A 25,675-nucleotide genomic window follows, 5' to 3' on the forward strand; every position below is an offset into this window, starting at 1 on the left:
TGCCTACCTAAAGGCAAGACCGAATGATGTTAAAACAAGAATCCAAGCCTGGCTGCTGCCACTTGGTTCTTACACAGATGGCAGAATGAAAGGTGAGCTTGGGGATCTGACCAGACAGACCCCTCATCCCTCAATCCCCCACTGCAGTATGGACACTGGTGTCTAAAGTTTCATTGAGGGGCCGGGGCTGTGTTGAAGCAGGTTAAGCCGCCAGTTGTAGCACCAGTAGCCCACGTGGATGCCAATTCAGGTACCGGCTGCTCCGCTTCCAATCCAGCACTCTGTTAATGGCCTGGGAAAAGCAGCAGATGAACCAAGTACTTGGGACATTGCATCCATGTGGGAGATCTAAAAGAAACTCCTGGCTTTGAACTGGCCCAGCCCTGACTGTTGCAGCCATATGGGAGTGAACCAGTGGATGGAAAATCTCCCGTCTCTAACTCTGCTCTTCAAATAAATAAGTAAAATCTTTAAAAAAAAAAAAAAACAGTTCTGTTGAAACCACAGAAAGCTAGGCTTATGAGTGAAAGGCTCAGGTTCTAGTCCTCATCCAGCTGTGCAACCTCAGGCTCGTCACTGAACCACCATGAGTTTTCGTTTCCTCTTTAAATGTAAAGGGCTGCTTCACAGGACTTGTTTTTCAAGATCAAAGACCCTGCAGTCCGCAAAAAGAGTGTACAAATGCCCCAAACTGTGGCACACAGGAGGGAGGTTCAAAAAGTTGCTGGACATATGCAATGAAGGCGTATTTTCCATTAATTTTTGAAGGCCCCTCCTACTCTGCAGGCTCTCAGTGCAGACTGATGAACGCAGGCAACACAAAGGATGACCGGCGTGCATGACCGACAGATGCGAGCCTGTGTTAAAGCTCATGAAGGCTTGTCTCGGGGTTTGCTGCCTGTCTCCTCCACAGATCTCTCATGCTGGGACCACGTTCTGCCTGTTATTTGCTATGCGACTCCCTTCCCTACTCCACCGTTGCTCCAGCAGATAAGGGAGCAAAATGCCAGCCCTTGCCAGCGTCACCAAGGCATGAATGTGCAACTGGCTTCTTATGTTCAACCTGTGACTACAAAGTGTTGCCAAGATTCTAGCCTCCCACTGAGCAGATCTTGCGTTCCATCCTGTTATGTGTAAGTGGGCTGGGAATACCAGCAAACCAAGAAAATAAGTCCAAATGATCGTACGTCACCACGGAGCTCTCCTTTTTGTTTTTCTGCAGGGGCTTGAGATGACAGCTGAGCTGCATACCCACGGCTAGGACGCCCAAGCCAAGGAACCGGGTGTGCCTGAGTGAATCTCGTTTAGCTAAGAGCCATGCACGCAGCAGAAGCTGGTGGAGGCCAGATCTGACCCTCTGTCATGCCAGGGCTCTGGCTGCAACTGAGAAATGTCAGTGGAGGGGACAAACCTGTATAAATCAGCACTCAGCAGCTTTGGACACCCTGCTCAGAAACAGGGTGAGGGGAGGCTGAGTAGGAGTACTGATGGGGGCCAGCGCTGTGGCGTAGCAGGTAAAGCCGTTGCCTGCAGTGCCAGCAACCCATATGGGTGCTGGTTTGAGTCTCAGCTGCTCCTCTTCTGATCCAGCTCCCTGCTATGGGAAATCAATGGAAGATGGCCCAAATGCTTGGGTCCCTGCACCCACATGGGAAACCCAGAAGCTCTTAGCTCCCGGTTTCAGATTGGTGCAGCTCTGGATATCGTGGCCATCTGGGAAGTGAACCAGCGGATGGAAGACCTCTCTCTCTCTGTTACTCTACCTTTCAAATAAAATAAATAAATCTTAAAAAAAAAAAAAAGCTGACACTGCTTACCTAGCAGTGTCCCAGGTGCCACACCAGGCACCTAATCTGGGCTATCTTTGACCCTCCCTAGAAAGTGAGTGCTCTCCCGAGTTACCAAGGAGGCCAGCGAAGCCCAGAGAGGTTAGGGACCTTGCTCACCTGACACAGCTAGTAAAGGCCTGGCTGCAAGCCCAGAACCACTAAGGGAGACCACAGAATGCGGAACCGGGCTGAGTTCCCAAGCAGCGGCAGCAGCAGCCAGGGAAAGGTCACGGGCAGATGAGGCCTCCCTCTTGGTGGGAAGGAGGTGGTCAGTAGGGAGGAACTCACGAGCTGGGGATGAAATGAGGATGCAAGGGATGAACCCATGTCACTCCTAATCAGGCGTTCCTCACTCCCACGCTAGAATGCTCCTGAGAAAAGTGGAAGCCCCCAGAGGGAGCCAGCTCTCCTCTCTGGGTCCAAGGTCCCAAGGCAGGCAGTCATAAACAGGTAGTCAGGTACCCTTTTGTGCCCCTTCACATTAACCTTTATACAGAAAGGAAAGTGGATGTTTTAAATTTCACACACACCCCAACCTGCCCCACCCCCCACCCCCAGGCAGGTGACACACACCAAGGTAAATGGCCAGCAGAGCTGGAAAGGCACCGGTGACACAGACAATCCTCCCCAGAGAGAGCAGGCGGGATTCCACTGAGCTTTCTCCTTCCCGTGGTCTGACTCGTAAGAACACCACCATTCAGTAAAATGTAAAACCCACCCTAAACTGTTTTTATCCCTCCTTATTAGTTGTCAAATCCCAATTATTAAGGTGCGAGAACTTTCATCTCTTGGGACATTGGTTCTAAAGCCCCAGTGGATGCCCAAGTCCCTTCTATAAGAAGGCACAGTATGTGAACAGAACCTGCACATACCCTCCTATACATTTTAAATCCTCTCTACCTAACACTGCATAAATGTTTAAGCAGTAAGATGTCATACTGTATTGCTTAGGGGATAATGACAAGGAAAAAGCCTACGTGTCCAGGTCAGACACAACTCTGTTAACGTTTTTGGTCCATGGTCAGTTGAACACCCAAACATGGAGATACCTCCAGACATGGAGAGTGGACTGTGCCACATTCTGTTTAGTCTATTCTTTGGGTTTGAACCACAAGGTCTACATGGGATACTTCCCAAGGCTGCTTCCTCTGTCAGTCAGACCAGCCTGTGCTTAGCTAGCAACTGCTTACCCAGAAGCGGTATTTCAGCCCCACGGGTCTCAGCTAATGAGAGCAATGGATTATCATGAAATGATCCCCAGTGACTCTCCACAGCTCCCGATACCAAGAGCACAGAATCGGTCTAAAGATGTCAAGCATCCCAACACACACTAGCTCTGAGAAGTGGGCAGAGCTGGAAGCACGAGATACAGTACAGGGAAAGTGAGATTTCATTCTCTAACAGGCTTGTTAGCTTTCAAGTCAATGAATGTTTTTAATCCCTGTAACCCTCTGTCAACTTCTTACAGTATCAAGGCCGCTGAGGCCGCGAGGTACAGTAACGGCCTCTTACAAGTCAGACCACATAAAGACGGTGACTTTGATTCCTTGGCCTGCCTCCTGAGATGATGTGAGCTTGCTTTGGGTACGTGCTGTAACAGTGACAGCACAATCACAGGAACAATGAAGCAGAGAAGCACAAGGTGCCTACACAGTTTTACCTAAATGTCTTGTTTGTAGGATGGAGCTGACGTGCCTGTACTGACAGTCAAGAACAATTAGCAGAGTAGTTCTGAAAAGGAGGAAGAATTCACAAGGCATCAGTTATGAGTGAAGGGAAGTCACCATCTGCCAATGGGCACCAGGGTGTCACTGCATTGGAAGGGGAAAAGGAGTGGGTTGGATCCGATCCAGAGGCCTCTCTGCCCACATTAAAACTAAACAGCTTCTATGCCTGCCGGCATCACAGAGTCAACACATTCTGTGTGTGTCTCGCTCAGTCTCACACCCCAAAACATAGAAACAATGGGTGTTAAGAACCAAGGAGAAGAAAGTACAGTGTGGGCTCATTCTTCTGAAGCAGAGGAGTACACAGATGTTTTTAAAGTTCGTATCTACCTTGGTCCTCGAGGCTTCCATATGTCCTCTCCCTCTCTGCCTCCCTCCCAAAAAGATGAGCCCATTGCCCGTCGAGACAGAGGGGGAGCAGTACTTCTAATTCTTGACTGCTCACAGTCTCTGGGCTGCTGTTTGGCAAGGGAGGAGCAGGAGGAGCAGCAGAGAAAACAAGGCTCTGGGAAGCACCTTTAGGCTAGAAACAGCCTCCACAGTTAAAAGCCACAACTATAATATGCATTAAACAGTGTTCAGAGTACAGTCATAATATTCAGGCGTGTCCCACTAGTCTGCAATATGAGGATACCAGAAGCTGCCAGAAACACATCATTTCTTCATTATCTACCAGCAGCACTTCTGATTTCCTGCCATGATTAAATAAGGCTTATGTTTGTTTCTCTAAGGTTTAGGATCTTAAACTAAAATCCTTTATTTCAAAAACAAAAACAAAAACAAAGTAACTTGCCAGGCAGAGAAAGGTCTGAGTAGAAGATGGCAGCTTTCTTCTTAACAGTCCCCCCCGCCCCACCCCGCCCCAAGAGGGACTGGATGGAGAAAGGAGAAAGAATGCCCAAGAGTAAGAAAAGCCTCAGGAGGAACGCCGAGGGCTACGGTCAGCCCCGCAGGCGCACGGGATCACCTTTACCATCAGCCAGGTGAGCTCCATTTCCTCACCTGGGTCACTGCTCCTGCCCACTTGCTCCAAAAGGAAGCAGAACCAAACAATGTGTTCATCTACAATAGATGTAATACAATAGGGTAAGTAAGACCTGTCCAGTTACTGCCCTTACTTCTTTGTGCTGTTGGGAAAGGAAGACAACAAAGTGATAAAACCCAAGCTCTTTGCAAGCCAGCTGGTGACCAGTTCTCCCAGGAATTTCTGCTGAGCTCTGCCCTCGCCCGACCCCATCAGTGAGGGAAGGGGCAGCAGGGCAGGTCTGGTCACCTGCACAGGGGTAGAAAAGAGAAACCAAACATAATTCGGGCCACAAGTGGATTCTGGCACATTTTTAGGGTAGGTTAAAAATGTCGTGGTGTGTACAGGAAGCAGACGAGGGAGTTTTTGGAGGGAGACAATGCCTGCAGGTAGGATGACCAGTCCAACTACTTGTGGGGAGGAGCTCCCTGTGCTAAGCGCAGAGGAGCTAGGGGGCCTCGAGGAAGGTGTTGGTTCGGAAGATGGAGGAGACGATCTTCCCAGTGGCGTTGATGGTGCCTTCGCTGTCTGAGCTGGACTCAGAGTCGCTGCTCCCCGAGTAGGCGCCCAGGCCCGGGAGGATGCCGATACAGACTGCTGCAGAGGGGCAGTGGATGGAGGGGCCGCTCAGGGAAGTGCTTCCGAGAGACACACAGGACGAGGCCTCTGCAAAGAGGAAGGATTGTTACTCCATCATCCTTGGCCACAGCTTAACATATACATCTCAGGGCTAGGCCCCATGCCAAGAGCTTTACCCACGGATGCCCATGGAAGCCTCAAACCCACCCTGTGCAGTTGTCATCCTCATTTTACTCAAGGGGAACTGAGGAAGTGAGGTTCCAGGAGGTGAAATGACTTCTCCAGGTGATGAGCCGAAGTTGGAATTCTAAAGCTCTCTCTTGACCACAGCCTGTCACCCTCTCTGTTCTCCATCACTCTGAGGAGAACAAGTTCCCCACACTCACACAGTCATGGTATTACAAGTGAGACTCAGGTCCATATCATCTTTACTTACTCACAAGGCAGGAAATAGATAAGGGGAGAGACAAAAGTTTCCGCACACTCAACAGCAGAAAGGAAGCCAGCTTCAGAGATACTACAGGCAACATTAACAATTCTATTCCACTTCTCAGCGTACTACATCATCCATACTTATTGACCAGTGCCAGCTAGCACAGACACATTTTCAAAGGCTGCAGAATAATGTTCCTTACTAAGAAGGGCTGCTGTTCCCTAATGGAGGAGCTGAGCAACTTAGAAACTGATGAAACACCATCTTTGCTTTCCCGTCCTGTTCCTCTTTCACAACAAAGAGAACTAAAGTCAGTCAGGTCACATTTTCAAACCACACAGAATGTTACCAAGTAGCTGGGGCTCTCCCTTCTCCAAAACCTAGTTACTGTGCCACTCCAAAGATGGAAAGTCTCAATAGACAAAATCCAGAACTTGAAGATTAAAGGAAAAGTTAAGAATTCGGCTCCACCAAGTTTTTCCTCTAAGTGAGGAAGTCAAATGGCTTGGCAAGGGTAGGGGCCACTTAGAGTAGAAAACATTAAACTAAACCTCAACCAAGAAATAATGCTCCGGGGCCGGCACTGTGGGGTAGCAGGGAAAGCGGCCACCTGCAGTGCCAGCATCCCATATAGGTGCCAGTTTGAGTCCCCGCTGCCGCTCTTCCGATCCAACTCCCTGCTAATGCGCCTGGGAAAGCAGTGAAAGATGGCCCAAGTGTTTGGGCCCCTGTACCCGCGTGGGAAACCTGGAAGAAGCTCCTGGCTCCTGGCTTTGGATTGGCACAGCTCCAGCTGTTGCGGCCAATTGGGGGAGTAAGCCAGCAGATAGAAGACCTCTCTCTCTCTCTCTCTCTCTCTCTCTGCCTGGTTGTGTAATCTTTCAAATAAATCTTAAAAATAATATGTAACACATATAAAATGATACTTTCAGTATTCTATTACCTTTCAAGAATATATAGATAAGTTACTTAGAAACTAATTTATGCAAAGCTGTTCAATGAAGTACCTCATTTTATCCAGTATTTCAAGGATGAACTGAGTTTAAGGGTTCATCCTAGAAAGAAAAGGGTGAATTTTCAGAGTACCTATAGAGAAAATTATAGAGAAATTTCTCTATAGAGAACAAGAGCTGATCTAGGTGAAGGATGGAACCCAGCTATAGAAATGCAACCAGGAATCTAGACCACAGTGCCATCAAGAGAGTTTAAGCAAAACAATCAAACCTCCCAATTACTGAGGTTTAAACAAAGAAAAGAGACTGCAACTCTAACAAATCTCATTCCAAATGCAGTTAACTATCCAAAGAGAACAAAATGGTGCCCTCTGATCCCATCCATTTGGTGAAGTTTCCTGCCAACTTCTACTTTTGCAGGCCCACACTGTCACACCAAATTAACACAGAAAAGTACTAATAGAGAATCTGTGTAAGATCAGATGCATGACTTGGGAGCATACGGGACTGACTTGTGCATTCAGTGGTTTTGCTCAAAGCTCAGTTCAGGAGTCTTCAGGGGAAAGCCGGAATCTCCACCAAAATCACAGTCATCTTCTAGGGCAACCAACCAGCAATTCTCCTGCTGAGGTCAGACTCAGGAGGAAGCCTCAGGGGACATTCTTCTTGTGGGGCTTTGGCTCCCAGCAAGGAGGACATTTCTTGCATAGCTTTTGCTACAAGAATGCAGGAAGAAGGGATATGGAACTAAAAAGAACAGCTCTGAAACACATGTGTCTGCCTGGGACAGTTCAAAGCCACCATACCAGTTTTGCTTTCCATAGTTTCATTCAAACAGTTCCTATCAGGGAATAAGTACCAGCCCAAGGGCAACTAGTTTACTAACTAAAGTACATTTAAGATTCCTACAAAGTTGAATAATGTGTGTGTGCACACATATATGTATACATTGATACTATCTATTCTACCAATTTAGCAAGATTTCTATATGTTAAAAAGAGATCAGTGAACATTTATTGAAGTAAAAATTGGGCTAACTTCTATGAAGGGCAATTTGGCAACATTGGTCTAAATTATAAATGTGTATCCTCTCTGACCTAACAATTCCACTTCTAAGTATTTAACCTGATATATTTGTTTTAAAAAAAAAAATTTTAAAGATTTATTTATTTATTTGAAAGGCAGAGAGTTACAGAGGCAGAGGTAGAGAGAGAGAGAGGTCATTCATCCACTGGTTCACTCCCCAAATGGCCACAACAGCCGGGGCTGGGCCGATTCTAAGCCAGGAGCAGGAACTTCTTCCGGGTCTCCCACATGGGTGCAGGGGCTCAAGGCCTTGAGTCATCTTCTACTGCTTTCCCAGGCCATAGCAGAGAGTCTGATTGGAAATAGAATAGCCGGGACTCGAATCGGCACCCATATGGGATGCACAGCCTTTATTTGCTAAGTCAAAGTGCCAGCCCCTGACCTGATATATTTGTACATATGAAAAATTATCCATGTACAAGGTTATGACTGAAACAACAGAATAGGAAAAGAATGGAAATAATCTAAATGTTTATTAACAAAAATTGAGATGAATATACTATGAAATATGCATACAATGGAATATTCTTAAAAATGGAATATAACACAGACTTTACAAAGGAATGAGGAATCTCGCCATGTATAGTTATGTAATGATTCGTAAGGTACAGTAACAAGTAAATTAAGCAATAAATACAAGAGTATATCAAATAATACTCAAAAAAATACTCAAGTAAAAAACAAGGTATAAAGTATTCTTGCCAAAGGAAAAAAAAAACTGATCAAGCTTCTAGATCTTATTATCACTTTATGGCAAACACAGGGTATAAAGAACCCTTACCACTCACATGGGAGGCCTAGAAGGTGTTCCAGGCTCCTGGCTTTGGTCTGGCCCAACCCTGGTCATTGTAGCCATTTGGGGAGTGAACCAGCAGATGGAAGACCTTTCTCTCTGTCTTTCCTCTCTCTATAACTCTGCCTTTCAAATAAATAAATAAATCTTAAAAAAAGAAAAGAAACATAGAATAAAATCTAGAGTACAGGAAGTTTTATAGGACAAAGACCCAGTTCCTTCACAAATAAAAGGATAAAAAAAGTGAAGGAAAATCTACAGGTTAAATTTGCATTAAAAGACACATTAGCGGGGCTGGCGCTGTGGCTCAGTAGGCTAAGCCTCTGCCTGTGGTGTCGGCAACGGTCCGTGTCCTGGCTGCTCTTCTTCTGACCCAGCACTTTGCTTAAAGCCTGGGAAAGCAGTAGAAGATGGCCCAAGTGCTCGGGCCCCTGTACCCACATGGAAGACCTGGAAGAAGCTCCTGGTTCCTGACTTCAGATCTGCACAGCTCTGGCTGTTGTAGCCATTTGGGGAGTGAACCAGCAGATGGAAGATCTCTCTCTTTCTCTGCCGCTCTGTAATTCTGCTTTTCAAATAAATAAATAAATCTTAAAAAAAAAAAAAAAAAAAAAAAAAAGATCTTCCACCCACTAGTTGACTCTCCAGGTAGCCACAACGGTCAGGGCTGGGGCAAGTCAAAGCCAGGAGCTTCATCTGGCTCTCCGACATGGGTGGAAGGGGCTCAAACACTGGAGCATCTTCTACTGCTTTCCCCAGGCCATTAGCAGGAGGCTGGATCAGGAGTAGTTGGGATAGGAAATGATACCCATATGGGACACCAGTGTCGCAGGCAGTGGCTTTACACACTACACCACACACTGGCCCCCAGTCAACTGATTTTTGAAAAAGGTGACATTACAACTCAGTGCAGGAAAGAATAGTCTTCAAAAAATGGGGCTAGACCAACCAGATATCCCCACAGAACAAAACTGGATCCCTACCTTATGCCACACGCAAAAATTAACTCAAAATGAATAAAAAACTGAAATATACAAGCTAAAACTATAAAACTCATTGAAGAAAGCATAGATGTCAATCTTCAAGACTAGGGACCAGGCAATGGTTTCCCAGATATAACACATAAAGCATAAGCAACCAGTGAAAGAAATGGATAAACTGAATGTCATCAAAATTAGAAGCTCTCATGCTCCAAAGTCTACTATCAAGAAAATGAAAAATAAACCACAGAGTGAGAGTAAATATTTGCAAAGCATATATCAGATATGTGTAGTCTGGTATCCAGAACATATAAAACACTCTTACAAGTCAACAATAAAGACCACCCAGCTTAAAACAGCCTAAGGATTTCTCCAAAGAAGATTTACAAACAATAAGTACACACCGGTTGGCATTGTTCATCATTAGGGAAACACAAACGAAAACCACAATGTGATACCACTTCACACCCACACGATGGATATAATAAAAAAGACAATAACAAGTGCTAGTAAAGATGTGAAGAAATTGAGATCCTTATATACTACAGGTAATATAAAAATTATTCAGCTACTTTGCTAAATACTCTACCAGTTCCTCAAAAAGTTACCAAATGACTCAACAATTCCACTCCTAGGTGATTTCACCCAGAAGTGAAAACAGTTGTTTACACAAAAACTTGTACACAAATGTTCGCAGCAGCATGATTCATAGTAGCCAAAAAGTGGAAACAACTCTACTGCCTATCAACTGATAAAAGAACAAACAAAATGTGGTATGTCATACAATGAATATTATTCAGCCTCTAGCAAAATGCATTAGAAAAACAAAAATTAGGACAATTAGGGAAGATATTAACTTGATATTGTATAATATTTGGCAATTATTGTCATTATTCTAGATATAATAGTGGGACCACAATTGGTAAACAAAAAAGAACTTATTTTTTAAAAAATGAGACACTTTGAAGAACTATGAATGAAATGATATGATGTCTTGGATTTGCTTCAAAATATTATAGTTAGGGAAGTTTAAATGAATACTGGACATGTGGTAAAACTTGTTGAAGGGGCTGACATTGTGGCACACCAGGTTAAGCTGCTGCCTGTGATGTTGGCATCCCATGTGAGCACCAGTTTGAGTCCCTGTTGCTCTACATCCAAACCAGTGCCCTGCTAATGCACCTGGGAAAGCAGCAGCAGATGAATCAATTGCCTGGCCCCATGCCACCCATGTGGGAGACCCAGATGTAGTTCCAGGCTCCTGGTGTCAGCCTGACCCAGGCCTGGCTGCTGCAGACATTTGGGGAATGAACCAGTGGGTTAAGATCTCTGTCTCTCCCTCTCTCTGTAACTCTGCCTTTCAAATAACAAATACATCTTCTTAAAAAATTGTGATAGGGGAGCATCATGCTACTATCCCAACCTTTAAAAATCCTTTAACTTATATCCATAATGAAATGTTTTAACTAATTTTATTTATTTGAAAGTCAGAGTTACAGAAAGACAGGGAGAGACAGAGAGAGAGAGATCTTCCATCTCTATCTCCCTAGATAGCCACGAGAGCCAGGGGTGGGCCAGGCGGAAATCTGGAACCAGCAGCTTCACGTGGGTCTTTTACATGGGCCCAAACATTTGGGCCACCTTTTGTTACTTTCCCAGGCAATTAGCTGGGGACCTGGATTGGAAGCAGAGGCAAACTGGCACCCATATGGAACCAGCATTGCAGGCTGTGGCTTTACCTACTACGCTGGCCTCAATGAAGTACTTTTAAAAAAAAAAGATTTATCTATTTACTTGAAAGTCAGAGTTACAGAGAGAGAGATATCTAATGAAATGCTTCTTCTTTTTTTTTTTTTTTTTTTTTTGACAGAGTGGACAGTGAGAGAGAGAGACAGAGAGAAAGGTCTTTCTTTTTGCCGTTGGTTCATCCTCCAATGGCCGCCACTGCTGGCGCGCTGCGGCCGGCGCACGGCGCTGATCCGATGGCAGGAGCCAGGTGCTTCTCCTGGTCTCCCATGGGGTGCAGGGCCCAAGCACTTGGGCCATCCTCCACTGCACCAGAGAGCTGGCCTGGAAGAGGGGCAACCGGGATAGAATCCGGCGCCCCGACCGGGACTAGAACCCGGTGTGCCGGCGCTGTAAGGCGGAGGATTAGCCTAGTGAACCGCGGCGCCGGCCCATGAAATGCTTTTTTTTTTTTTTTTTTTTTTTTTTTGACAGGCAGAGTGGACAGTGAGAGAGAGACAGAGAGAAAGGTCTTCCTTTGCCGTTGGTTCACCCTCCAATGGCCGCCGCTGCAGCCGGCGCACCGCGCTGATCCGATGGCAGGAGCCAGGATCCAGGTGCTTTTCCTGGTCTCCCATGGGGTGCAGGGCCCAAGCACCTGGGCCATCCTCCACTGCACTCCCTGGCCATAGCAGAGAGCTGGCCTGGAAGAGGGGCAACCGGGACAGAATCCGGCGCCCCGACCGGGACTAGAACCCGGTGTGCCGGCGCCGCATGAAATGCTTTTAAAACATATAATTGTGGGGCCAGTGCTGTGGTGTAGTGGGTAAAGCCGCCACCTGAAGTGCCAGCATCCCATAAGGGCGCCAGTTCAAGTCCTGGCTGCTCCACTTCTTTTTTTTTTTTTTTTTTTTAAAGATTTACTTATTTACTTGAAAGTCAGAGTTACACAGAGAGGTCTTCCATCCTCTGGTTCATTCCCCAATTGGCCACAACAGCTGGAACTGCACCGATCCAAAACCAGGAGCCAGGAGCTTCTTCTGGGTCTCCTACGTGGGTGCAGGGGCCCAAGCACTTGAGCCATCTTCTACTGCTTTCCCAGGCCGCTAGTAGCAGAGAGCTGGATCGAAAGTGGAGCAGCCAGGACTTGAACTGGCACCCATATGGGATGCCAGCACTGCAGGCAGCAGCTTTACCTGCTACGCCACAGCGCCGGCCCTTGCTCCACTTCCGATCCAGCTCTCTGCTATGGCCTGGCAAAGCAGAAGAAGTTGGCCCAAGTCCTTGGGCCCCTGCACCTGCATGGGAGACCTGGAAGAAGCTCCTGGCTCCTGGCTTCTGATCAGCTCAGCTATGGCCATTAAGGCCATGTGGGGAGTGAACCAGTGGATAGAAGACCTCTCTCTATATATATAGCTCTTTCAAATAAATAATTTAAAAAATAAATTAATAATTGCTTTCATATGCGTAAGATAGCTCTAGATGGATATATAAGAAATGTGTAATTCGGTTTCCCTCTGGAAAGGAGCACTGAGTAGAAAAGGATGTGAGTAACACAGAGAATCTTCACTACTTCTCCTTTTTAAAAGTAGGTTCTAGAGCGAATCAGTTACTGCAGTAGCCTACCAGCACTGGTGCTCTGAGATGCATTTTTAAAGCATCTATTATATTTCTGAGACAGAAATAAATATAAGCCCTGTTTTATAGATGACCCACTGAGTTTAGTTCAGAGTCTGAATCCCACAGGGAGTCAGCGGTGAACTGCAAACACTCTTGAATTTCTCATCCCTAACCTATGTCAGGAACATTCACCTTGTCTTAAAACTTCATGTCACTTAATACAGAAGCAGATACGAATGCATAAAAGTAACCACTAAAAAAAGTGTACGCCTGGAGACTGTATTAGGCTTCTAGACTTAAGCCAATCCAGTATCAGAAGGAGCTAGGCATTCTACCTCCCAATGGAAGCAAGCCAGGTAAAATCAAGAAACCTGACATTATAGGAGACATAGAAAAGCCCTTTGTGAGCAGAAGTGATATGACCAGGGCTCTGTGACCACTCCTGAGAAAACACAATCGTCATTTATTACCTCTACTGACTTCTAACGTATTACCTTTGCAGGGCAGCTAACATGCTCCTGGGTATAAATCCAGCCTGACATAAAATAGTTAAATTTATGTAGGCACACTCGAAGAAGAGAAAAACACAAACATTTGCATATGCAATGCCTTCCAACCCTTTCCTGTGGTTCATACTTATAATTATGAGTAAAAAAACAAACGAGGGTGCCACTCACCTTGATTCTTGTCATCTGGGTCAGGGTCTGGTTTCAGTCTTTTCACACTGTTGCCACTCTCTGAGCTATAACAAAAAACATGGTGATTTGAACTATGCCCAATCTGCATGGATCAAAGCTTATGGGGTCAGGAGCTCTAATAACCACTTGTATGGGCTTTAAGTAGCCCAAAGGAGCTAGATGGTCTGAAATGAAGAGTCTTCGCTTGGGTTCTTAATCTCCCTCCAATTATACAATTAGTTACAAAGACAACTCAAATTCCTGACACATCCAAAAAAGAATCATTGTATTTTCAAGCATCACTTCAACTTGTTATTCTTTATTGTTCAACTTGATTAGAACCACAGATGGATTTCACAAATGACAAAAATTTAGTTATGTTATTAATGATTGAAGAAAACATCTATAGTGGCACGCTAGACAGTCTGAGAGCCATCCTAAAGATTTTCACCAGAAGAACATCTAAAGAATGTACTTCAGGGGCGGTGTTCTGGCGTAATGGGTTAAGCCACAGCCTGCAATGCCACCATCCCAAGTCGTGGCTGCTCCACCGCTCCTTTCATTTTTACACTTTACAGCATATACACACCAGTAACTTCCAGACTTTAGTGGGCATCAGAATCAGCCATGGAACCTTAAAAACAAAGACTCCTACACCTCATTCCAAATTTCCCAGACCAGAATTAGTGTAGGCTGCAGATCTACAGTATTAACAAACTTCCAGGTGATTCCAACAAACCCAGGGCAGGGTAGATTAGGAACTCCTGCCCCAGAAGGCTAATTCATCACTTTGCTATGGCAAACAACAATAAATGATAGCTTCAATACTCAAAAGGGGCTATATGCAGATCACCACATAAGCTAATAGAGTCCCTTCTAAAAGTGATCTAAAATCAAGAGAGGATCCGGCACCATAGTATACCAGGTTAAAGCCACAGCCTGCAGCACCAGCATCCCATATGAGCACTGGTTTGAGTCCCAGCTGCTCCACTTACGATCCAGCTCCCTGCTGGTGCACCTGGGAAAGCAGCAAAGGATGGCTCAGGTCCTTGAGCCCCTGCACCCATGTAGGAGACCCGGAAGCTCTTGGCTTGGGCCTGGCCTAGCCCCTGTCATTGCAGCCATTTGGGGAAAGTGAGCCAGCAGATGGAAGGTCTCTGTCTCTCCTCTCTCTAACTCTGCCTTTCAAATACATAAGTCTTGGAGTAAAAAAAAAAAAACACCCACGGGAGATAGCTTTGACACCCATCCTGCTGCCATCAGTAAGAGCACTGCTGAGGGGTAACTAACTGCCAACTTGAAGAGCGTTCCTCAGCACAGTCCAGTAAAACTGACTCAGGTTCAAATCATGGAAGACACTGGCCCTTGTGTGAAAGCTTATGTAAGAGCCTGAAAGGAATAATTCATGGTTTGGGAAGAGGGCCCCTTTCAGGCTACTGATACTCCTCCCCTCTGCCGTTGTACCATGATGACATTTTTCCACGGAGGCAATGTTCCTAGGAACATCTGCAGCAGATGGACAGGGTGCCAAACCACAAGACTGCATCAATACACTCCCTTCAAAACATGTGGCTGGTTGCCAGTACACTACATTGATTTTCCTAATAGACTGCACTTAAACTTAACATTATTTTGCCCACGGTCTCTAGTTCGTCAGATTGAAATAATGATATTCAATCACTCTGGTGCCATTCCAGGATTCGGAAAGGGAGTAGCAAACACAACAAAGAACTTACTGAGACCTCTGCATAATGCCACTCTCCGCCACCCCCACCTCACTCGCTGCCACAGCCAGGTGTGTAAGCCTGCCACAGCTGCTGTGTCCTTCGGGCCACAGTGCCTGTACAGCAGCTGTTCCCTCTATGGACATGTCCTCCCTCCTGCCTGCCTGTCACAGTCCTCCTGGTCCCGCCTAATCCCCATTTTCCACAGCTTGCCCAACATGAGCACAACCTCTAGGCAGCCATGTGTCCCTCCTCCTCGCTCACTACACCCTGTACACAAATCCTTCACAGGACTTGCCAGCTTACTCTCCAGAAACCCAGATGCTCAAATACTGGACTCCAGTTCTCCTATCACTGTGTGACTTTGAACAAAGGTTCTCAATCTCTCGAATTCTCAGTCCTACCTGCAGAACAGAGGTGATAGTAATTTGTACTTACTAGAATTTTTGGGAGGAATGAAATCATGTATGGGAAGTACTTAACACAACGCCTGGCACATGTCAGGTGCTCAAGGAAGAGTAGCTACTGTCACATGTATTGAGTGAATGATCAGAGAGAGAAAGGTCAAAGGCTAGAGAAGACACCAAGTGTTGAAAGGGAGGGGGACAAAAGCACACCACAGGGACTTGGTGGAGACTCATGGGAGGTAACCTTTAGCTTTGGTCACCGTGACAGCATTTCAGAGAAGATGGTCAGAGGGAGAGTTAAGCTGTGTTGAGTGCTGGCTGACCTCTTATGTTTCACAGCTCCTGCCAACAGCTTTGCCTGGGAGAACTTCTTGGTTTCTATGGGTTTCACAGCCAGTTTCTTCTCCACTTCCTTCTTGTTTTCTGAAGAAATTCCAACCTTGTTGAGATTACTGTAAGGTACGGGTTAAGGATCAAGCTAAGCAAAAAGAAGAGCTACCACAGCTGACAGTCAATCAAAGGAAGGATAACAAATATAACCCACTGGCCTTTACAACCGTGCCATATGCCTAGCCTATTTATAAAAAGGAAAATGTCTCTCTTCTTTTTTTCCCCCCGAGTCTCAAGGAAAATCTGAGCTCAGCCAGAAAACCTGATATTACCAAAGACATGGCCAGTATCACACCTGACACAGAAAACAAAGACTGCAAGGAATATAAAGGAACAGAAAAAAACATGACTTCTCTGAAAATATGTGCTTTCCTCCCTAAGGGTAAAACCAAAGTTTTCAAAATGTCCTTATGACTATCTGTGGCACTCAATCTTTTTTTTTTTCTTTTAGATTTATTTATTTATTTAAAGGCAGAGTTACAGAGAAGCAGGGGCAGACAAAGAATCTTCCATCCGCTGGTTTACTCCCCAAATGGTCGCAGCAGTCAGAGCTGGGCCAATTTAAAGCCAGGAGCCTGGAGCATCCTCCAGGTCTCCCACACTGGTGCATTGGCCCAAGAACTTGGGCCTTCTTCCACTGCTTTCCTAGGCTATGGCAGAGAGCTGGATCAGAAGTGGAGCAACCGGGACTTGAACTGGCATCCATATGGGATGCCAGCACTACAGGAGGTGGCTTTACCCACTATGCCACAGTGCCGGCCCTGGCACTCAATCTTAGAAATCACGAAGACCACCTCCCACTCTGCGGGTACAAGGCAACATCACAGGCATCAGGCTCATCAAAAATGCAGAGCATCCACCGCCTCTTCTCCAAACTACTGAGCAAGGACCTCTGGAGGCCCAGGAGCCACTCTCTCTGCAGGTGACTGCAAGGTGCGCACAGACAACACAAGAACTGGAAAGGCGTTTTCTGAAGCACAGCCAGAGCATTTCTAACATCGCTTCTTCACGCTCGACACCACTTTCTGGGTCTCAAGGTCTATCACTTTCACTTGTTCTCTCCACCTCCCCCCTCTGCTCCTCCATTTTATTTTATGCTCTCTCATAACACACCCAACAACAGATAAATATTCTGATATGTGCAAGTTCTTACTGAAGATGGTGCCTTACTGGAACCACACTGACATCTAGTGCCTAAGAAATCTAAGCAGCACATGTTATCAGCTCAGAGGGGTAGGTGAAGTAGGGGGTACACAGTCCAGGCTATTTGTCTACTTTGAACTTGAACCATGGAGGTACTAGAAATAAGGAACCTCTAATTCTGACTACTCTTCAGGTGCTAACTCTGTTCTAAACATCTGCAGCATTATTGAGGATTACATGCTCAGAACTATTTTGAGTTTCATTCATTTAATGTTTTTAAGGTCATCACAGAAACAACATGTTAATAATAATAAATGTCCATTTTTATAGAAAAAAATTGAAATATTTCATTTTTCTACTAGAGAATGCCAAAAACCATTCATGAAGTGAACAGATTCTCAAAGCAAACTCTCAATATTAGTGAAAAATAAAATAATGGAAAAAATTGACACAGTTGGGGTAGGTGTTATGGAGTAACCAGTTAAAGCCACCACCTGCAGTGCTGGCATCCCACGTGGGTGCCAGTTTGAGCTCTGGCTGCTCCATTTCTGATCCAGTTCCCTGCTGATGTGCCTGGGAAAGCAGCAGAAGATAACCCCAAGTACTTGGGGCCCTGCCATCAACATGGAAGGCCCAGAAGAAGCTCCTGGCTTCAGACCATCCCAGCTCTAGCCACTGTGGCCACCTGAGGAGTGGACCAGTGGATGGAAGATCTGTCTCTCCCTCTCTGTAACTTCTTTCACGTGAATAAATAAAATTTTTTTACAAAAATTAACACAATAAAAGCATACATGTATTTACAACACCAGGACACAGACAAAACCCAATATTTAAGTCTTTATTCTTTTAAAGTGTAGAAAAGTTCCAACCTCCTTGAGGTGAGGAGTGGGGAAGTACCAATCTTATTTCTGATCCATACCCAAAGCATAAATGACTTTTTTCCTCTAGCTCCCTTTCTCAAAAATGTCACAAAAACACAAGCACATCTCACAAATCGCAATGAATTCATTAGATGAGGCTTTTTAAAATCACATCTTTTGAACATACATAATATCATTAAATACTGGTCCAACTCCAGAGGAAACAACTAGAGTCCTACCGCTTACCTGGCACAAACCACAGCACATGAATATGCAGAAGAGTGCATCATCCTATAATAATCAAGCAAAGCCAAGAACGAGCTCCTAATTTAGAGTTTTAATAAACAAATGTCTAATATTTCAATTTCTATCTCAACATGTCTCCAGCTACTTGTATGCTTAGAATTAATGCATTATATGTCAGCAAGCTGGAAGGCTTGCTTTTCTCCAGTTTTTCTAGACAGTCAGAACTTCCCAGGTTCCCAATTAAAGCCAATACCCCCACAGTCTCTTTGATGCGGTACTTCAGGGTTACCGGGACAGAAACGTTTCTTTTGTCTCACTACTGCCCTGTTCTTCCCTCTTAATCAAAAACTGAAAGCCATCTCCCACTTGCAGCACCACTCTCCAGAATGCTGTTTTGGGAGACACCCTGCCTTATTTGCTAACTGCCAACATAAAGCAAGACATCATTCAACTGAGAAGCAACATCACTGTATATCCTTACAGGAAAATCTGCACGTTGGCAGAACTGCACCATGCTTATCTGCCTACCTCTACAGACATCTTTGCATAAATTTAAGTCTGCAGTCATCAGGGCAGAGGAGGGAGAAGATCAGAAGACTCAATCTCCATCCACAGCTGGGCTGAAGTGTAATTCCCATTAACGCCTATCCTAGTTTTGCACCTGAACGTCATTAACAGAATTGGGACTGGAGTCAGATCTTTTGCTCCAGTTCAAATGTCAACCAAATCCCAGGGGATCTATTTTTTTTTTCCATAAGCTCTTTCATGGACTCTACTGTACATAAGAAAATACCAGCTATCACCTACACCCAGTCATATCATCAGTCTTAGAGGGGAAGGCTGTTCAACCACACTAGTGGGGTCGCTAAACATACAAACTTGGAATACCCAAATAAGCTTCTTCACAGGAGGAAAAAAGTTGAAGTGGCCTTATGAATACCTTCTATGAGTTACTCATTAACTTAAATCATACACAAGAGAACTTCAAAAAACTCATGAAAAATACAATCAAAAGTTAAACTTTTGGGGCCAGTACTGTGGCGTAGCAGGTAAAGCCACCGTCTGCAGTGCTACCATCCCTTATGGATGATGGTTCAAGTCCTGGATGCTCCACTCCGATCCAGCTCTCTGCTATGGCTTGGGACAGCAGAAGATGGCCCAAGTCCTTGGGCCCCTGCACCCATGTGGGAGACCTGGAGGAAGCTCCTTGCTCCTGGTTTCGGATTGCCACAGTCTGGCTGTTGCAGCCAATTGTGGAGTGAACCAGCGGATGGAAGACTTCTCTGTCTCTCTTTCTCTCTCTGTGTAACTTTGACTTTCAAGCAAATAAATAAATCGTTAAAAAAAAAAAGTCAAACTCTATTTTGGTACAAAAAAAGTTAGAAATCCATGCATATAAGGGGTTTTCAAAAAGTTCGTGGAAAAAAAAAGTTCGTGGAAAGAAATATATATCATGGGAAACTATGCATGGACTTCAAATTTCTTTGCACCAAAATAAACTTATCTTTTAATTATATTTTTGCATGAATGTTTTGAAGTCCCCTCATATTTGCTGGGAACCTATTACATGCCAGGCACTGGGAAAATCTGTAGGGACCAAGTGAGCTAAAGTCCTTGCTCTTATGCAGTCACTTTACATTCCAGCCATAAAAAGATAAACAAACCAGTTAACAAATAAGAAGATTTTCAGATAAGTGACAAGTATTAATTAAGGGGGGGGGAGGCGGTAATGTGGCACATTGGGTTAAAGCGCCTGCAGCACTGGCATCTCATACTGGTACCAAAGAGTCCCAGCTGCTCCTCTTCCGATCCAGCTCTCTGCTATGGTCTGGGATAGCAGCAGAAGATGGCCCAAGTCCTTAAGCCCCTGCACCCTCTGGGAGGTCTGGAAGAAGCTCCTGGTTCCTGGCTTCAGATCAGCTCAGCTCTTGCCACTGTGGTCATCTGGGGAGTGAACCAGCAGAATGGAAGACCTCTCTCTCTCTCTCTGGCTCTACCTCTCTCTGTAACTTTCTCAAATAAATAAAATAAATCTTGAAAAAAAAAAAAAAAAAAGGATATTCAGAAGGGATGGGTGTAATTTTAGATAAAGTGTTTAGGAAGGTCTCTGTGAGGAAATCTGAGCTGAGACCTGAATGCCATGAAATGCCAGTCCTGTCAAATCTGAAGGCGGAACACTTCAGGCTAAGGAAACAGCAAGTGAGAAGCCTTGCAATGGAATTATGAAGCTCAGTGTGAGAGAGGAACAAAGGGAAGACCAGCAGTCTGGATTACACTAAGCATGTGAAAAGTGGTTTCAACATGCAATGGGAAGGCAGGTTGGCCTAAATTCAGGTATGTCTGTGGTGTCTGATAAGGCAAACAGACTTCAGTCTAAATGCAACAGGAAGCCACCAGAGTGTTTCAAATAGGAAGGTGACATGATGCCATGTATGTTTTTAAAGATTCCCTTTGTTGTCTGAAGAAGATTGTTGGAGATGAGAGTACAAACAGAAAACAATTAGATGGCCACAGAAGTCCGGAGGAAGCTAGTTCTACTAACATGGCAGAAGAGATGGCAAGAATCAGCCAAGTCTGGAGCCTATTTTGGAAGCAGTTTTAACACAGGCATCTAGGGGTCCAGGAGCAGCAGTTACTGAGACTGGAAAGGCCAGAAAGAGCAACTTTGGCAAAGGGCAGTGTAATGAGCTTGAGGATAATGTGGCACAGAACTGGGAATCTTGATTTAGCCAAGTTACAGTTGGGAGGTGAGCAATACTGAGCCAAAGTAATATCATCTTTGTCACTTCCTCAGCCCCTCAGTGGGGACAGACCATGCTTTACCAGTGGGAAACACTTTACTGAGGACACAAAGAGTTGCTAAACATGTTCTTTTAAATCTCAAAAGCCAATTTCTTCCCTGGATGAAGTTGATTACATTGCCCATCTGTCTCAAAGTCTAATCTCACCAGGCAAGAATGTCCTGCTACTGACTCTTAGGATTTATGCCTTGAATTAATCCTAAAGGACGTGGACTTGTGATTACAACATACTCTTGCTTCCAACACAAACTCCACAAATCACTGTCGGTTATTCACAGCCATAAGGGTATCAGCATTGAAAGAGACGTTAGAGGTCACCAGGTAGAAGGCCCCCTTCCATTTAAGAGGAAACTGAAGTCCACAGACGTTGGTGAGAAAATGGACACCTCTCCAAGGACAAAGGATATTCTGTATTCCTTCAGTTCTTTCAGCTCTTCCTCTCTTCGCTGCTTTTCTATTAGTTCTTGCTGCCGAGAAACCTCATCAAGGAAGTTGGTCTCATCTTCATCTAAGCCTCTTACCATGTTTTCTAAGGAAATAATTAAACAAGAAACACTTAGCAGGCTAAAAGGAAAATGTAGTCAAATAAGATTTTTTTTTAATAAACAGCAGATTCTTCAGAGGATTAGAAGAAAGGACTATTAAACACCATGGCTTTTGAATAAATAACATGGCATAAAATCAAAGCATTTCTCCCCATTACTGGATATTAGCATACAATTAGAATGGGTATCTTGAGTTTTAAAATTGTTCTATGTGATCCAGAAGGCAGAAAACTGTCTCTTTTCTACCAAATGACCATCTGGAGACTAGATCATCAAGACAATTCCTCTGGTTAGAGAAGAGTGCTGCATGAGGCAAAAGTGCAGCAAAAGGCCGCTGAGAGTCCTCTGGACTCGTATTTTCTGAAGCTTACTGAATTTGAACTGCTCCTCATATTCCTGCTGCTTCCTGTCTTTCTGCTCCTGTAGTCTTTCATACAGAGACCGTGGGTCATAAACCTCCTCTGGACACTCTGAAAGGAAGGCGGGGAAGGAAAAAAGACACACACTTTAAAATTTTTTCATATTATTTTAGAATCACAAAGAGTTTAAAAGATAGTCAAGTCTCTGCATGATCTGAGAATCGGTACAACACCAAAATAGTACAAAGTCCACAGCTTCCCTTTAGACCTCAGAGGGCCAGCGGTTCCCAAAGCTAACTACCAATGTCAACAGGGCCCACGGCCTGAAAGAGTAAACTGGATGACAGCCCAAGCCCTCCAGAGCAGCACTGGTTCAGACCATGGATACACCGTATTGATGGAAAGACTTCCTGAACCTCCTGGATAGCAACACGGTAGGGGGAAAGGGCAAGGACATAAGTAACCTGGTTCTGCTCCCAGCTAGGGAGGCCTTACACAGGTTACTCTGTCCCTCTGAGCCCTGGGTGTTCAACTCTCAAGTGAGGACAGCTAATACAGATTTGGCTGGGTTGGTTTTTTTTTTTTTTTTAAAAGATTAAAAAAAATTATTTGAAAGGCAGAGTTACAGAGAGAGAAGGAAAGACAGAGACAAACAGAAAAAGAGAATCTTCCACTCGTTGGTTTACTCTCCAACAGGCTGCCAATGGCCAGGGGCTGGGTCAGGTTGAAGTCAGGAGCCCAGAGCTTCTTCCAGGTTTCCCACGAGGGTGCAGGGGCCCAAGTACTTGGGCCACCTTTCACTGCTTTCCCAAGTGCATTAGCAGGAAGCTGGATCAAAAGTGGACCAGCTGGGTCCCAAACCAGCGCCCATAAGAGACGCCAGTGCTACAGGCCAAGACTTAACCTGCTATGGCACAACACCAGACCCAGCAGGGTTGGTTTGAGGATTAAAGATCACTCAATTTGATATCAAACTATAAACATACAACCTTCTGGATCTTCAGGTTTTCGAACTTTTTCCCATTCTTCTTGCCTCCTTTTGCGCCGTTCATCTAGTTCTGCCTCTGACACAAACCTCTTTTTGATGACAAGGTTACCGTCATCTCCTCCATCCATAATGGAATAATCAGTCTACAAAAAAAAGAAACCCAAAGTGAGGAAAAACATGTCAAGTGAGAACGAAACAAGGAGATTTAGTTCTGCCACACCTAGCAACAGACTAAAAATTCTCTTCCAATCTGGAACAAATAATTATTCAAATAGCTTAATTTACAAGTCATTAATGGGAGCACATGATTATATTTTCCCTAATGTACCAGATAGGTTTTTTTTAAAGTTGTGAGGCAGATGAGTTTATCTCTTTTTGTTTTTTTAAAGATGTACTTATTTATTCAAAAGTGAGAGTTATAGAGAAAGACAGAGAGAGAGATCTTCCATCTGCTGTTTCCCTCCCCAGATGGCCACAGGAGCCAGGCGCTTCCTCCAGCCTCCAGCGCTCCCATGTGGGTGGTAGGGGCCCTAGCACTTGGGCCGTCCTCCACTGCCTTTCCCAGGCCATTAGTAAGGAGCTGGATCGGAAGTGAAGCAGCCAGGACACAAACCAGCACCCATATGGGATGTGTGCATTGCAGGTGGCTTTACCTGCTATGGCACAATGCCAGCTCCAACAAGGTAGTTTTATTAAAATTGATGCTACCAGAAAAATTAGCCAGGGCATGTGTACTAACTCTCACTACCAGGTATTTCACACCGTAGATATTTTCTGTCCGTCTATTCCAAACAAATTGGCCCCCGGCACCCACCATTTTCCCAGTTCTTATCCTTTATTTTTCAACATGTAACATTGTTCCTTGCTGAAATTTCTCTTTCAGGGACTTTATAAAATTTTGACTTACTTGCTCTGGCTTCCAAGTAGATTCAGATGGAGAATGTCAGGTATTCAAGGAGACTCAGTGATGTCATGCAGTCTGTAGCGCTGGTAATGATACACCTGAAGGTACACAAACCATGCACGCAGAGAGTGAGCCTAGAAGAGCCCAGACCTCCCAAGCTCCCGCTCAGTGAGCTCAGAATACTGACTGATTGCTCCTACTCTCTCCTGGCCTCCCTCCCTGTAAATTCCATGTCTGTGCCAATCCCTTTTCACTCCCACAATAACCTCAACTACTACATGCCTATCTTGATGCAGATTCCCAAATCTCCTTTTTTTTTGACAGGCAGAGTGGACAGTGAGAGAGAGAGACAGAGAGAAAGGTCTTCCTTTTGCCGTTGGTTCACCCTCCAATGGCCGCCGCGGCCGGCGCACCACGCTGATCCGATGGCAGGAGCCAGGTGCTTTTCCTGGTCTCCCATGGGGTGCAGGGCCCAAGCACTTGGGCCATCCTCCACTGCACTCCCTGGCCACAGCAGAGAGCTGGCCTGGAAGAGGGGCAACTGGGACAGAATCCGGCGGCCCGACCGGGACTAGAACCCGGTGTGCCGGCGCCGCTAGGCGGAGGATTAGCCTAGTGAGCCGCGGCGCCGGCCTCCTATCTACTTCTACATGAACCTTTCTTTAGAGAAAAGGAGGAAAGAAAATAAAGACAGCAGAATGTGTATCACTCCTTTATTTTTATTTGAAAGGCAAAGAGAGAGAGAAAGAAAAAGAACAAAACAGAGAGAAAGAGATTTTCTATCTGCTGTTTGACTCCCCAAATGGCTGCAACAGTTGGAGCTGGTCTAGGAAGAAGCCAAGAGCCAGAATCTCAATCCAGGTCTCCCACATGGGTTACCAGGACCCAAGTTCTTAAGCCACCACCAGTGCCTCCCAGGAAGCTGGAATTGGTAATAGTGCTGTGACTTGAACTCAGGCACTCTGGTATAGGAGCAGGTGTCCCAAGAAGCATCTTAATGCTGCACCTAACACCCACCCCGTGTCATTCCTTTTAAAGTAAACCTCTTTCTGTTTTATTTTGCTGGCTTTTCTTTTTGAGAAACCGTAGAATTAACCCTCTACAACAACATACATGTCATATGCTATTCACAGCAATACTCCCTAACCAGGAGGCACATATTCAACCCAATGTCAATTCCAAGATGATCTTTATTAACAAAAATAGCATTTTATTTAAAATCATAGAATAAGTCTACTATCACAAAAATAGAGCAACTAACATTTGCTGAGCTGTCACAATGAACTAAATACTTTCGATGTATATTTAGCTCATTTACATGCATATTCGTCCTATGAAAAATATTTTTTCTTTATAGATGAAGAAGTTGAGGCTCAGAGAAGTTGGGTCACTTGTCTAAGGTGATGCAAGTGGTAAGTAGCAGAGACAAAAATCAGATCCAGGCCTGACATCACAGTCATACTTCTGAGGTGGGCATGTGGCACAGTGCTGCTTGGGATACCTGCATTCCATATCAGTGTTCCTGGTTTGAGTCCCAGCTACTCTGCTTCCAACCCAGTTTCCTTCTTAATGCACACCCTAGAAGGTAGCAGATAATGGTTCCAGCACTGGAGTCTCAGTCACCATGTGGGAGACCCAGCTTGTGAGTTCTAGGTTCTTGACTTCAACCAGTCCCAATCCTGGCTATTGTGGGCATTTGGGGAGTGAACTAGCAGACGGAAGATTTTTCTTCATCTCTCTCTCTCTAAACTCAATTTTTTTTAAATTCATACTTTTACCCACTTCACCATGCTCCTTTTCAGAAACCACTAAATTTCAGCTTTTTTCCTACATCAAAGTCCAACTCTAAGAATGTTCTTGCAATATTTTTACTTAGCAAACA

The 25,675-nt window shown here is 45.0% G+C and overlaps 1 protein-coding gene across 6 annotated transcripts in view; it reads right to left on the reverse strand.

The window, feature by feature from the left end:
- Positions 1-4,288: 4,288 nt before the first annotated feature.
- Positions 4,289-25,675, reverse strand: part of PSME3IP1 (proteasome activator subunit 3 interacting protein 1) — a 31,652-nt gene continuing 10,265 nt past the window's right edge. For all 6 annotated transcript variants that reach the window (XM_051846805.3, XM_051846804.3, XM_070061957.2 and 3 more), the window contains 7 exons: positions 23,797-23,891; positions 22,891-23,032; positions 21,914-22,012; positions 21,404-21,526; positions 15,881-16,010; positions 13,427-13,491; positions 4,289-5,246 (listed from right to left, as the gene is read on the reverse strand). In XM_051846805.3, coding sequence (XP_051702765.1) covers positions 5,029-5,246; positions 13,427-13,491; positions 15,881-16,010; positions 21,404-21,526; positions 21,914-22,012; positions 22,891-23,017 — 762 coding nt within the window. In that variant the 5' untranslated portion in view covers positions 23,018-23,032; positions 23,797-23,891 and the 3' untranslated portion in view covers positions 4,289-5,028. The remainder of the gene's footprint in view (positions 5,247-13,426; positions 13,492-15,880; positions 16,011-21,403; positions 21,527-21,913; positions 22,013-22,890; positions 23,033-23,796; positions 23,892-25,675) is intronic.

The sequence above is a fragment of the Oryctolagus cuniculus genome, chromosome 18 (genome assembly GCF_051225735.1).
Source record: "Oryctolagus cuniculus isolate XC-2025 breed Fujian yellow rabbit chromosome 18, ASM5122573v1, whole genome shotgun sequence".
NCBI classification, from domain to species: domain Eukaryota; kingdom Metazoa; phylum Chordata; class Mammalia; order Lagomorpha; family Leporidae; genus Oryctolagus; species Oryctolagus cuniculus.